Source organism: Oryzias latipes, chromosome 21 (genome assembly GCF_002234675.1).
Source record: "Oryzias latipes chromosome 21, ASM223467v1".
Taxonomy (NCBI): Eukaryota; Metazoa; Chordata; class Actinopteri; order Beloniformes; family Adrianichthyidae; genus Oryzias; species Oryzias latipes.
This window is the reverse complement of record NC_019879.2, coordinates 11381782-11395388: the sequence shown is the minus strand read 5'-3', so window position 1 is coordinate 11395388 and position 13607 is coordinate 11381782. Positions and strand designations below refer to the sequence as shown.

Sequence of the window (13607 nt, the reverse complement as noted above, 5' to 3'; positions counted from 1 at the left end):
AACTGAGAAAAAAGTATTATCATGAGAAACTCTATCCTGAACATAATGGTGTTGGTGCATTTGCCAGCAAACAGGCCTGTCGTCAGGAAGACCTGCCAAATGCTGAGTGGGATTTTTATTTTTCCTGTTGGAGCAGTTTGGCCTCTGCTGAAGACTGGAAAAAGCAATTGGCTTCCTGTTTGACTGCTTACTCACATCTGTGCACTGTCTTCTCTTTTTCCATGCAACAAAATCATTGTGTAACGCACACATTCTTAATCTAGTGAATTTAGCATTCTGCATTGAGGCGTGTCCTTTTTGTTCTTTCAGGATGACTCTAGCACAAATATGGTCATTGATGCCATTAAGAATGATAAGCTTTACCAAATGGAAAGAGACAAGTAAGAAAAACTCCAGTAAATTTGTAAGTTTGTTGCCAAGTGAACCAACTGAATGTCCATTCCTGTGTTGTTCACAGAAAAGCCCAGGCAGAGAAGTACATCATGACCGCAGCCAAGCTCATCGCCCCGGCCATTGAGACCTCGTTTGCCAGTGGATTTGACTGGTTAGTAGAAGTTTGTAGAAAACATTCAAAAAGACGTTAAAGCAGGCATGTCCAAAGTCTGGACCATTGGACCTAATATAGCCTGGGTTCCAAATTTCCACTGAGCCCTGAAGCTCCTGTCATAAAATCAATAATATGTGGCCACCATCAGGTTCTACAAACTGTAGGTCCAAATTATTTACTTTGATTGGCTAAATTATGTTCAAATTTGTAAATCTGTGGCAACACTGTTGTGTTACCCTTCTAGGCCATTTCTAAAATGTGTGAAAAATGTAAATAAAAAAAAGGCAAGTTGACAGTGAGGGCCACTGCTTCCAGGACAAGTGAAAATTGGAGTGTGTTTTTCAGTGGACATGCGAAACAGCTGTGTCTGCCTAACATGCCAAGAGACTGTTGCTGTTTTCAAGCAGTTTAACATCAAGAAAGACTACCAGATGAGACGTGCTAACTGGGAAAACCTGACTGGGACAGAAAGAACAGTGCAAAAACTAGAAAGTCTTTTAACGGCACAGCAGTGTTTTCTGACAAACCTGTGAGGCAAATGAAGATGCCTCAATGAAAGCAACAAGGTTGCGGCAGCTCAGCAAACCTTTTACTGATTGGGAATTTATTAAAGACTACGTGATGAAAAGGGTTGGAGAACATTTGACCTGAGCAGAAGCCAGAGTTTGCCAATGTTCGCCTGGCTTGTAACATTGTGGTCTGGAAACTTGGAAAACAGTTCATCAGAAAGTTCGACAGTTGGAGGCAAAAGTAGTGAGGTCTGAATTTCTGTCTTCTGCCTACAACAAAAGGTACAGATTTTTTTTTTTTGAAGAGTGCATGATGTAATGAAGGTCAGCGAAGAGCTACTTGACCTTCAGGGCCCAGATTGATTTGTTTTTCTGATCAAAGGCACAGTGGTCCTTCTAAAAAACTGATGAAATAATGAATTATTTTCATTTAAACCTTAATTTAACTATGTTGAAAGGTTTGTTTTTCCCAACAGACTATTTCTTCTTTTTATTTCTGTTCCTCAAGTATGAAAATCCCAGTAGTTTGGGTTGAATTGTATTTAGGTTTATTTGTGTTTACTGTGAAGAAATGTAAAGAATGCCATTGGAAGAAAGTTTTCATGAAATTCAGGAGTTCATTTGCATTTAATGTTATTACAATGGTTCAAAGACTGGAAGACCGAATTGGACCAAATCCAAATTCTTCCCCTACGCCTACGGCTTCTCCCTACACCTACAGTTTTTACCTTACAAGCGGAGAGTTGTGGAAAAATAGCTTCCTTAAATTCAGACAACTCTACCCCAAATTGACGTCATGAATAGTCACAGGTGAGCCACGTTAGCGCTCAGAAAATACATAACAACATTGGTTTTATCATTTTAAAAAGTCATCCAAAAACAAAAAGTCAGTACTTACATTGAAATGTAAACTTTTGTGCTTCAGAGCACACCCACATGAAGAAATGCATTTCTCTTCCATGGCACCGCGCGACACGGATCAACCTAGCGGCAGAGGGATAGACCGGCCTAAGTCACTACGGCTTTTCCTTACAAAAATAAATTGGGACAGCACTACAGCTCCAAATGCACCTACAACATTTGGATTTGGCCTGAATAATCTTCCCTGCATATTTTTACATCACCAAATCTGTCCTCTTTGCAAAATGTTTGGACACCCCTGCATTAAAGTCAAACAATAATTTAATTTTGAGTTTTTTTTGTTTATGTGGGAACCAATTAATTTTTTTAATTTCTCAATATTTAGATTTTTTTTTACGCATCAATGAGAATAACTAACTTTTAAATACAAATGTTAATGTTATGACACTTCAACTATTTCATGATAAAATATGAGTAGAGCTAATATATTCTCTTCATATAAACCCCTCACAGGTTGAATTGAAGCCATTGGCCATGAAGCAAAATTCAGTCTAAGGTGCATCTATGGCCTGGTTTGAGTTGTGTAAAGCTGTGCAAAGATTATTTGTGCTGTTTAAATGAGATTTGCTGCTGACCGACTAAGACCACGCAGTATAGAAAATGTGCTATGAATTGCTCACAATAAATAAATGCAAAGAAGAGTAGAGAATATGCACAATAGATGCAATTTTACTAAAACACATTCTGCAGCCGCTGCACGGTGGCACAGTGGTTAGCGCTCTTGCCTCACAGTAAGAAGGCCTCTGGTTCAAGTCCCGGCTGGGGGACATGAAAAAACAACATCAACAGGGGACCTTTCTGTGTGGAGTTTGCATGTTCTCCCTGTGCATGCCTGGGTTCTCTCCGAGGTCTCCGGCTTCCTCCCACCGTCCAAAAACATGCTTCATAGGTTAATTGGCAACTCTAAATTGTCCCTAGGTTGTGAATGTGAGAGTGAATGGCTGTGTGTTTGTGGACATTCTACCCTGCGACAGACTGGCGACCTGTCCAGGGTGTCCCCTGCCTTCGCCCACAAGTGGCCGGGATAGGCTCCGGCAGCCCCGTGACCCCGAAAGAGAAAAAGGGTCAAGAAAATGAATGAATGAATGACCTTTGAAAAAGGTCTGACTTAAAGCCAGGAAATAATAAATTTGAAAAACTGTAATAAATGGCTTTAATAACCATGAACAGTCAGCCTTTAGCTCCTCCAGTAACTCAAAACTATGGAAGCATTACTGAAAGCCTATGTCAGTGTTTTTAACCAGTGTGCCATAGCACACTAATGTGTACCATGACTGTATATTGTTAAGTAAGATTACAGAAATTCTTTTTTTCCTTTTACCTTTATCAAGAATAGATTTAACCTCGGTTCAAAAAAGATTGAGAAACACTGACTGATGTGTCAATAGGATTTACATCTGTCATTCCACTGAATTCACATGAGCAGAAAAGATAATCTCTGTCGATATCTCATTAAAACTATGATGTATCAAGTTGTTTCACTTTCCAGCAGGATTTCTTCAGTTTAGTTGTATGGTTAGGGGACTTGACTTATGTTTCAGAAAGCCCATAATGTGCACTATAAATTTAGATATTTGCATTAATCTTCCCAGTTTAGTTCACTTACTGCCAAAAACCCTTTTATTGCATACATGGATTATATATTAGATTAGATTAGATTAGATTAGATTCAACTTTATTGTCACTGCACATGTAGGTACAAGGCAACGAAATGCATCTAACCAGAAGTGCAATAAGCAGTAAGTACAGAATCAAGGTCTATAGTATGTACAATAACTATACAGGTAAGTATTATGGACATAATTTACAGATATTAATACTATAAGCACGATATACAGATAGGTGTACTATGAACATACTATTCAGATGGGCTATGTAAAAGTGTATGAACACTATAGGCAGAACTATGAACATAATTTACAGTATTGCAATGGACAGTAAAGTACATAGAAAATATTACAATGTGCAGATGGATTATACAGTGTTCCCGGATGAACAGACAGTAGTGCAAGTAATAACAAGTTACTGTTTTTGCTTGTTGTGAATAGTAAATAATTCAGAGTGTTGAAGAGGGGGAGGAGTCTATGGTGGTGTGGGGGGTGTTTTAGGGGTGTCAGAGGGAATAGTTCAGCAAGGAGACAGCTTTAGGGAAAAAACTGTTCCTGAATCTTGTGGTCCTTGTCCGGAGGCTCCTGAAACGCCTCCCGGAGGGGATGAGGTTAAACAGTCCGTGGTCAGGGTGAGAGGAGTCCTTGAGAATGCTGCGAGCTCGACGTAGACAGCGTTTCCTCTGGATGTCCTCAAGAGGAGGAAGTGGTGTCCCTGTGATGCGCTGCGCAGTTTTCACCACCCTCTGCAGTGCCTTGCGGTCAGCCACTGAGCAGTTCCCATACCAGACTGAGATGCAACTCGTTAGGATGCTCTCGATCGCACACCGGTAGAAGTTCACCAGGATGGATGAAGACAGCTGGTTCTTCTTCAGTGTCCTGAGGTAGAAAAGACGCTGGTGAGCCTTCTTGAGCAGGCTGGAGGTGTTTGTGGCTCAGGACAGTTCCTCCGAGATGGTGGTTCCCAGGAACTTGAAGCTGGAAACACGTTCAACAACCATCCCGTTAATGTGGATGGGGTCATGAGGGCTTCCATTCTTCTTCCTGAAGTCCACAATGAGCTCCTTGGTCTTGTTGGTGTTAAGGAGCATGTTATTGTCAGCGCACCATGTGGCCAGGTGCTGTACCTCTTCCCTGTAGGCAGTCTCATCGTTGTCACTGGATCCATGCACGGGCTTGCAGTCGTGGGTGTAAAGGGAGTAGAGGAATGGGCTCAGCACTCAGCCCTGTGGTACGCCAGTATTAAGTGTGATGGTGGTGGAGTGGGTGTGACCTGACCGAACATGCTGAGGCCTGTTGGTCAGAAAGTCCATAATCCAGTTGCAGAGGGAGGTGTTGATTTCCAGGTCTCCAAGTTTTGTGGTCAGTTTGGAGGGAATGACGGTGTTAAATGCTGAGCTGAAGTCAACAAACAACATCCTAACATATGTGTTGTTATTGTCCAGGTGTGTGAGTGCAGAGTGCAGCACTGTGCATACTGCATCCTCTGTGCTCCTATTTCTGCAGTAGGCAAATTGGTGTGGGTCCAGTGTGGGTGGGAGGCAGTCTTTGAGGTGTGCTAGGACCAGTCGCTCGAAGCACTTCAGAATGATGGGTGTGAGTGCCACGGGGCGATAGTCATTCAGGCACGTTGGGGAGGAGTGTTTCGGTACTGGCACAATGGATGTGGACTTAAAACATGTTGGCACAGTTGCCTGGGAGAGGGACAGGTTGAAAATGTCTGTGAAGACCCCTGCAAGCTGCTCTGCACATGCCCTAAGCACACGTCCAGGAATGCCATCCGGGCCAGCAGCCTTGCGTGCATTGATCCGGCTCAGTGCAGTTTGGACATCTGAGGGGGTGAGTTTAAGGCAGGGGTGTCAAACTCATTTCCACCGAGGGCCACATCAGTATAGCGGCTGTCCTCAAAGGGCCGGATATAACTTGTACATGTAACTAAATGTAATGAAACATACATGTAACTACTCCTTAATGTTAAACAACTAATTTATTTATTTATTATAATTTTTGAAAGTGACAATCACAGTTGCATAGAAAACATATGTTTGCTTGTTATTCTAGCATAAATCCTTTTAAATTTGATTCTGTCAGGTTAGGTTATATGGACAGTGTTTGAGTCATAATGTTTAGTTGCCCAATTCGATATTTCAAGGCAGATTCCCCCTAGATATGAATAAATACACACCAATTTTTATTTTTTATTTTAAGAAATCAAAAACTTTTATGCTCTCGGGGGCCACATAAAATGACATGGAGGGCCACATTTGGCCCCCGGGCCTTGAGTTTGACATATGTGGTTTAAGGGGTTGGTGGTCTGCTGAGGGTGAGATTTTGGTGGCCGTCTCCTTGCTGTCGCTATTGAAGCGAGCATAAAAGTAATTTAGCTCGTTAAGGAAGGAGACGTCCGTGACTGTTGGTGTGGAGTTGCTTGACTTGTATGCTGTTTTGTCCGCTTAATTGACTCATTGCGGTCAGTGAACGTGCATCTCGCCTTTACATGTGCTGTTTGTACACACAAACCTTTGGTAAATCAGTGTTATTATTATGTAAATAATATGTGCAAAGTGTTACATTAAAAGTAAAGTGTATTGTTGCTTTTAAGGTGTGTGGATATGGTGAAGGCTTCTCAGTATGTTGAGCTTGCCAACGATCTGGAGATCAACAAAGCCATTACATACCTCAGACAGAAGGACTTCAACCAGGTGAGTCAGTTTAGCGCCTTAGTTCTCCAGCTGACCAAAAATGTATTTGATGACCGGAGTAGATCGCACTGTGTTCGTTATTTTAACCCTTTTTGATCTTTTTTTCTACTTTACAGTTTGCTCTATGAATTTATTGATATGTTTGTGATTATACTAAACAGAAATTTCACAATAAACCTGGTACTGTCCAAAACCTCAATGCCAAATGGTAAATTAGTGCATATTTTGCTGGAAAAAAAATCAAAAAAAAAAATCAAACAGTTTTTATCTTTAAAAACAAAAAATCAAACATGTAAAGGCAAAATAAAAATGTATAAATCCACAAGGAATGCAAAGAAAAGGTCAAAACAATGTGAAAAATCTATCAAATAAATGGCAAAATCCCACTGAACTACAGTACATACAACTTTCAATGATAAATTCCTAGTATCACATTTATGTGTCGTAACTCTTGTTATGCTTGTTGCAATACAAAAATTCCAAAGCTTCAATCTTTTTAAAACCTTAATGTTGAATTTTGAATTTCATTCTGAGTTTCCTTGCTGTGTTATTGTAAACAGTTGATGCGGTTGGCAAATTCACTAGTGAGTTGAGGGTCGGCTGAGGGTTGAGACAGTTGTTCTCTTTTTTCTTCTTCAAGTACTGTCATTTGATACAACCACAATTCATTTGTTTAATTTTTCATCACAAAACTGTTGATCAAAGCTCCTGAGTTTACATTTTCTCCTCCATGTCAGCTTCAAGTCTTTGTTTTGTTTTTTTCATTTCTTTCCCAACTGGATGAAAAAGAATGAGGGATGTCTGCCTTCTGCATTAATCATCTCCTTTAAGCTGTTGGGATTTATCACCTAGACAAGATGTAGTTTATTTATTTATTTATTTATATTTATATATTTATTTACAAAAGCTAAAGGATTTCTGCACACCATCCAGACTTCCAAAAAAAAAATGTATCTTTTCAATGATGGGCAGGGTTGCTCTACACCAAGGTCCTGCCCACAAATGTCTAATAAACTGCTGCTGCTCTACAAAAACTATGTTCCAGAATAGAGCACCATTTTATTTTTATTTTGGCTAAATAACCCCCAAATTAAAAGATCACTGGAAACGTTTTAAAATAGCTCAAACGATGATTGAAGTGGATCTTTAATGGTTCAGAATGAAATAGAGTCGTTGAAATTATCCGTTTAGTTTATTGTTTGCTGTTTTTGGCAATAATATTTACATAGATGCTCTGGTACTATCATAGATCATAACAGTGAGCAGAAAAATATGTGTCTTATATTACTTTTTGATAAAAAAAAGAAATGTAAAATTATTTTTACATTATAGGAAATATCCAACCATCCTGCAATGAAATATTGAATACCTGCTAAAGGGTAAAGGCCTGTTTTATGCAAAAATCCCTTTCGGGGTCACGGGGGTTGCCTGTCCCGGCTTCTGTTGGGCGAAGACGGGGTACAAACTGAACAGGTCGATAGTCTGGAGCAGGGCATGCAAGCACTCCCGTACACAATCACACATGTACACCTAGGGACACTTTAGCACTACCAATTAACCTGCATTGTGGGAGGAAGCCAGAGTGACAGAGTGCAGAAAACCCATAAATAAAGGCTTGAATAGGAATTCACAAGTAACTCATCAGTTTTTCCTTGATCCAAATCTTTTAGTAAAATGAGCAAACCTGGTTTTGAATGAGAAAAATGATCAAATAGAAGTTTAGTTGACTAATGACTCAGTGGGTTTGAATGGATTTGATTGAACCGTTTGGCTTATGGGCCTCAAAGGGTTCTAAAATTTGACACAAGGGCCAGAAGGCATGGAGTGATTTGGTCATCCACCTCATAGGAGAAAGAAAAAACATGGAGTTTGGATGAAAACATGCTTCAATTTTCAATTTTAAGGTTGTGAACATTTCAACTGTTGCTCTTTAAGAACCAAAAACATGTCTCCATTGTAGACTTTGTTTTTGAAGTGGATAAAATTGTTAGAAATGGAATTTCTGTTTTGAAAGAAATATCTTAAAAAATCTATTTTGACAGTAGGAACGTAATAAAATCTTATTTTTAATTTTTTTTTAAATGAAGTGTTTGTTAAATTTTTGCAAGTAAACTATAGAAGAGTTTTCTCTTCATATGCTGATGTGTTTAGAAGCTTTCATTCTTTTGGTGTTCTAGTTGTAGAAGATCTATCTAAAAGGGAAAATGCTCATACTTGGTTTATATTGTTAATCAAATTCATCTGGATGAGAAAAAAAGAAAAAAAACCCTGTTTCTGATCAACTGGTTGTTGTATGTTGTGTAATCAGGCAGTGGAAACACTGAAGACTTTTGAGAAAAAGGACAGCAGAGTGAAGAGCGTTGCAGCTACAAATCTCTCCTTCATCTATTTCCTGGTAAAAGTCTTTTTAAATATCAAAAGTGTTTTTTTATGTGGGGATCTAATCGTTTTCTCTGTTTCTGTAACCTGTTTGACCCCTTCCAGGAGAAAGATTACGACCAAGCTGATCGATACGCAGATCTTGCTATGAACGCTAACCGCTACAACCCTGCTGCTCTCGTCAATAAGGGAAATACAGTGTTTGTCAAGCAGGATTATGAAAAGGCTGCAGAGTTCTTCAAAGAAGCTCTGAAGAATGATTCCTCCTGCACTGAAGGCCTTTACAACCTGGGTAATACTGGAGCTCTTCATGGAGAACTAAAACAGTGACAATTCACTTCATTTCAATAATAACTAAGTGGACTTGTGTTGAAACAGTTTACAGCCTTTATTACCAAAAGACATAATGATGAGTACGGAAATATGGCACAGCAGTTTCTGTTTGTCATACATTGTTTGTGATACATATTTTTGATCACCCAGATTAGAGAAAGACTCCTGTCAGCCTAAACGTCTTTTCTTAACGCCTTAGTCGGGTAGATACAGGCTGTCTGCGAATGAAAAATGGCCAAACCTGTCCAGGACATGCAGGTGGCTCGCAGGAAGTTTTTCAGTCAGCCTGTACAGAGAAAACTTTCATGCACATTTTTTTTGCAACGGGCATGCTGCAGAGTGTCAGGTAGTAGAACATTTAAACAAAATGTAAGGGTAATATAGGTTGGACGCAAGCCTGATGTCCAGATCTTTAATTTTTTCAAGCTCACTAAAACCTGTGCACTGCACAAAGAGCCCATTAGTGCTGTTCATGTGATAAGTGTGCGCTCCTTCTGAGCAGTCTGTGTGTTAGGAATAAGGAAAGTAGACAATCAGAGCTTAGTGTGTGAGGACATCCTAAAGGGCATCTTAATGGCACTTATGTTTCTACTACATGGCTCTTGCAAGCTGGATTTTCACGCTCAGTAATGAGCCAGTTTGCATACCTTACTATTGACTAGAGTGTGATATAAGTGCACCACCGTACGACAGCATCATTCATATGTCATTAGTGTGGGCAACTGACATTGTCCTTAAGAGTACTTCACAATACACTTACCACACACACAGCAATGGTACATTCTACTTCCATGACGTCCCTTGTGACCCTGCACAGGCCTAGACAACCCAAAAACCCACAGCACCCCTACAGGTCAGCGCCCGTACGAGTGCATGTGACTAAGGCGTTCACCCACTTCATAGTCATCTGTTTCCACATTATTGTGGTTGCTGAGCTTAGAGAAAACCTGCTGTTCGTTTCTTAGGGATCATTGTGAAGTTGCCTTCTAACAACAGATTTAACGGCTGCAGCCAATAGGAGATCAATAGGAGCCAATAGGAGATCATTCTAAAGCAGACTTTTGGGGGAAAATGCAAACAATAGATGTTTTTCTTTTCTTAAATTTTTTTAAAGTTTTTTTTTTAACGTCATGTGATATTTCAAGAGGTTTTTATGATTTAAGATAATATGTAAGTTAAAGATGAACATTTAAAAATTTTTTGCAGTGATCAATAAATGTAAAAAAATGGGAAAAAAAAATCTTTAAATGTTTCATAGACACAGCTAGAAGGTAATGGAGGATCTTTTAATGGCGTGATCCAAACTTTCTGTCTACTCTGCTTTGCACCACATTGGCAATTACGGCTTTACAGAATAGAATAGAATAGAATAGGATAGAGGGTTAGAACTTAATTGATTCTACAAAGGAGAACTTGTTAAAAAAGCTCTATCCATCCATAATCTTAATTTCAAAGATTGTTCTAAATGGAATCATAAGAGGGGTTATTATTTTAACAGGAGCCTGGAAAAGCAAATGACTGAGAGATTAAGTACTTAGAATCAAACTAAAAATGTATTTCTTCTTACTAATAAATATGATGCAGTTTTAAGATGTTAGCATTTCAGGAAACCTAAAACTTAATTTTTTTCTCCTTTAATTGACTTCAGGTTTGACCTATAAGAGACTGAACCGCCTTGAAGATGCCCTGGACTGCTTCCTGAAGCTTAATGCCATTCTGAGGAACAGTGACCAAGTCATGTGTCAGATAGCTGACCTGTATCTTTGTCAAAATCAGTTTGAAAGGCTTTAAAAGTCTTTTTATATTTTCTAAAACAGATGGGTTGTTTTAAGATCCCTTTCAGGTCATGGAAGTTGCATTTCTATTCAGTTTCACATGCGTTTCTTTTTAGCCCTTGATGTTTTGATGTCAGCTATGAGCAGCTGGGAGATCTACAGCAGGCAATCGAGTGGCTGATGCAGGTCATCAGCGTGACTCCCACTGACCCACACATTCTCGCAAAGCTGGGAAAGCTGCACAACGATGAGGGAGAGAAGTCCCAGGCTCTACACTATTATTCTGAGGTAGAAACTCAATTCCTTTCTTTCTACAAACTTATTAATGAGCGCTTATGTACTGCATGAATCCCTGGTTAGTGAGAGGTTGCTGACATGCTGTTCAGTCTTTCAGGTACTTTCCCTCCAACATCAACGTGATCACATGGCTGGGTGCTTACTACTTGGATACCCAGTTCTGTGAGAACGCCATTCAGTATTTTGAAAGAGCCACTCTGATACAGTAAGTTATAATGATGGAGCGTGATGGCAGTGAGCGTTACGTTCACTGACAAACCAAATCTATTGAATGGATCTGTAATATGAAGGGGAGGAAGAAAATCCCAGTCAGGAAGCTGTCCTTTGTTTAGCTGGCTTTACTCTTTCACACAAAAATAGATGGTTTCAAACTAAGACAGCCTGAAACACACACTATTTGTCTTTGGGAGATCATCAGTGAGGGAAGGAGCCATTAAAACTGTACATGTACTGCATTGACTCTGCTGAGAAGATATTTAAAAATCCTCTCAGAGCAGAGTGCATATTCAGTTTAAAGACCCACTCTGATGTAAATCGTGTTTTTGGTGTTTCTAACATGTTCTTGTGGCATATTTCTGATGTTGAAGGATGTATATAAAGAAAAATAAGCTCAAATGAGCATTTCTTTGTATTTTTTATTCAAATCGTTGTGAATCAGGAGAAGATGAAGAAATGCCATTTGAAAAAGGATTCATTTGTTGTGTAGAAAATACGCTGGGCGTGCCATAAGCTCCCCGCATTAAGCTCTCAGCAACAGGGAGTCGAATGAGAACAGGGTTGCTATGTGCCCACGACTCGGAGGTGAATTTCTAATGAGCGCCTGTCACTCTGCAGAAACTATGTCCTAGAAAACAACACAGAAAAATAGATCAAAAGATGATCGGAGTGGGACTTTAACTTCTCAGAAAGTGAAGAATAGGTAGAAGGGAGAAAACAGCAGCATCTGGACTCCTGTTTCTTATCACCAAGTCAGTAAAAGCAAAATGTGACTTTGATTTCAAGCTTTATTTTTGTTCTTCTTCTAGCTTTTATTCCATTCAAATGTAAAAATTCCTAAACTTTTCTGGAATTTGGGGTGTACGGCTGGTTTCACACTGACTGGATACTTCTATGTCATATTCTTTAGACCCACCCAGGTGAAGTGGCAGCTGATGGTGGCAAGCTGCTACAGAAGAAGCGGTGAGATGGCAATTTCTTTCAAAACAAGCACAGAATCAAAAGAGTTTTTTAAAGTGCCTGTCTTTATCTTTTTCTTTTATTTTTTTATTTTAAATAGTGAAGGTTTACAGAGTATTCTTAGTTAGTCTTGGCCCACAGATCCATTCTCCAAATTAAGACTCCTCACAAAACTTTTTAAAGGACCCCACATGTCTTCGAACAGTTCCAACTTTCCTTTCCTAATACATCTAATCCTTTCTAATGGAAAAAACTATGAGCATCTGTTTCCCCCAGTGAGTCAACTTGGGCCTACAGGTTCTTCTCCAAAACATTGCAATGGTTCTTTTTGCTTGTAAAAAACACATGTCAATCATAATTTGTTTGCTTTTAGTAAACTTGGGATTTTAAGGATATATACCTAGAATAAACATAGCAGGATTTGTTGGAACAGTTTTTGAAAGAATCATCTCCACTGCTTTTCTAACCTCCCAAAAAAGTCTTATCTCAGGGCATTGCCACATGCAGTGGAAGAGAGTCCCTTTAGCCTCAGCACACTTACAACAGATATCGGGGATATTACTCTTATATCGGTTCAGTTGAGCTGGTGTTATATATGTTCTCATAAGCCACTTGTACTGCAGAAGCCTAAACCGAGTACTGATTGTCTTTATCTTTTTAAAATAAATTTACTTATATATAAATTTTTCTTTAGGAAACTACCAGAAAGCTCTGGAAACCTATCAAAACATCCACCGCAAGTTTCCAGACAATGTCGAATGTAACATTTTGAGTTTTTTACACTTTATTCCAAGCAAATGCTTGAACAGCAGCAGAATTAAAGAAAATAATGGATGCTTGTTATGCAGGCCTGCGTTTCCTGGTGAGGTTATCTACTGATATGGGTCTGAAGGAGGTCCAAGATTATGCCACCAAGCTGAAGAAGGCGGAGAAGACGAAGGAAATCCAAGAGCAGGTCATTTCTGTTCACCTTTAAAGGCTTTGATGTTCTCTGGATAACCTACTGTAGTCATTTTCCAAAAAAAAAAAAAAAAAATACATTATCATCACTTTTGCAGGATCATGGCAGCCTCTTATTTACTCTTTATAGTCTCACTATCTAAAAAACAGATGTGTCGTTTTGCAGCATAACTTCTTTTTGATGTCCATAAATGTTAAACAGTGATGACAGAAGATGGTAAGAAGCTGTTCAACACCTGAATCTCATTAATCTGGAGTTTTTTGTTTTTTTATATCCTGCCTTTCTCAAAGACCTGATCCTGTGAGCCTGTTTACTTTGTTTGGTGTGGCTTTAAGTCCCACTCCGATCATCATTCCGATCACAATGATCTGTTTCCACTGGTCTTTTCAGTTATGATTCT

At 39.3% G+C, this 13607-nt stretch overlaps 1 protein-coding gene across 5 annotated transcripts in view; it reads left to right on the top strand.

Moving 5' to 3' along the window:
* ift88 (intraflagellar transport 88) overlaps nt 1–13607 on the top strand; it is a 29329-nt gene that overhangs the window by 7163 nt on the left and 8559 nt on the right. For all 5 annotated transcript variants that reach the window (XM_011489444.3, XM_020713214.1, XM_011489446.1 and 2 more), the window contains exons 11-21: nt 310–380; nt 458–544; nt 6187–6286; nt 8595–8681; nt 8771–8957; nt 10647–10755; nt 10911–11061; nt 11160–11275; nt 12197–12249; nt 12941–13006; nt 13095–13201. In XM_011489444.3, coding sequence (XP_011487746.1) covers nt 310–380; nt 458–544; nt 6187–6286; nt 8595–8681; nt 8771–8957; nt 10647–10755; nt 10911–11061; nt 11160–11275; nt 12197–12249; nt 12941–13006; nt 13095–13201 — 1134 coding nt within the window. The remainder of the gene's footprint in view (nt 1–309; nt 381–457; nt 545–6186; nt 6287–8594; nt 8682–8770; nt 8958–10646; nt 10756–10910; nt 11062–11159; nt 11276–12196; nt 12250–12940; nt 13007–13094; nt 13202–13607) is intronic.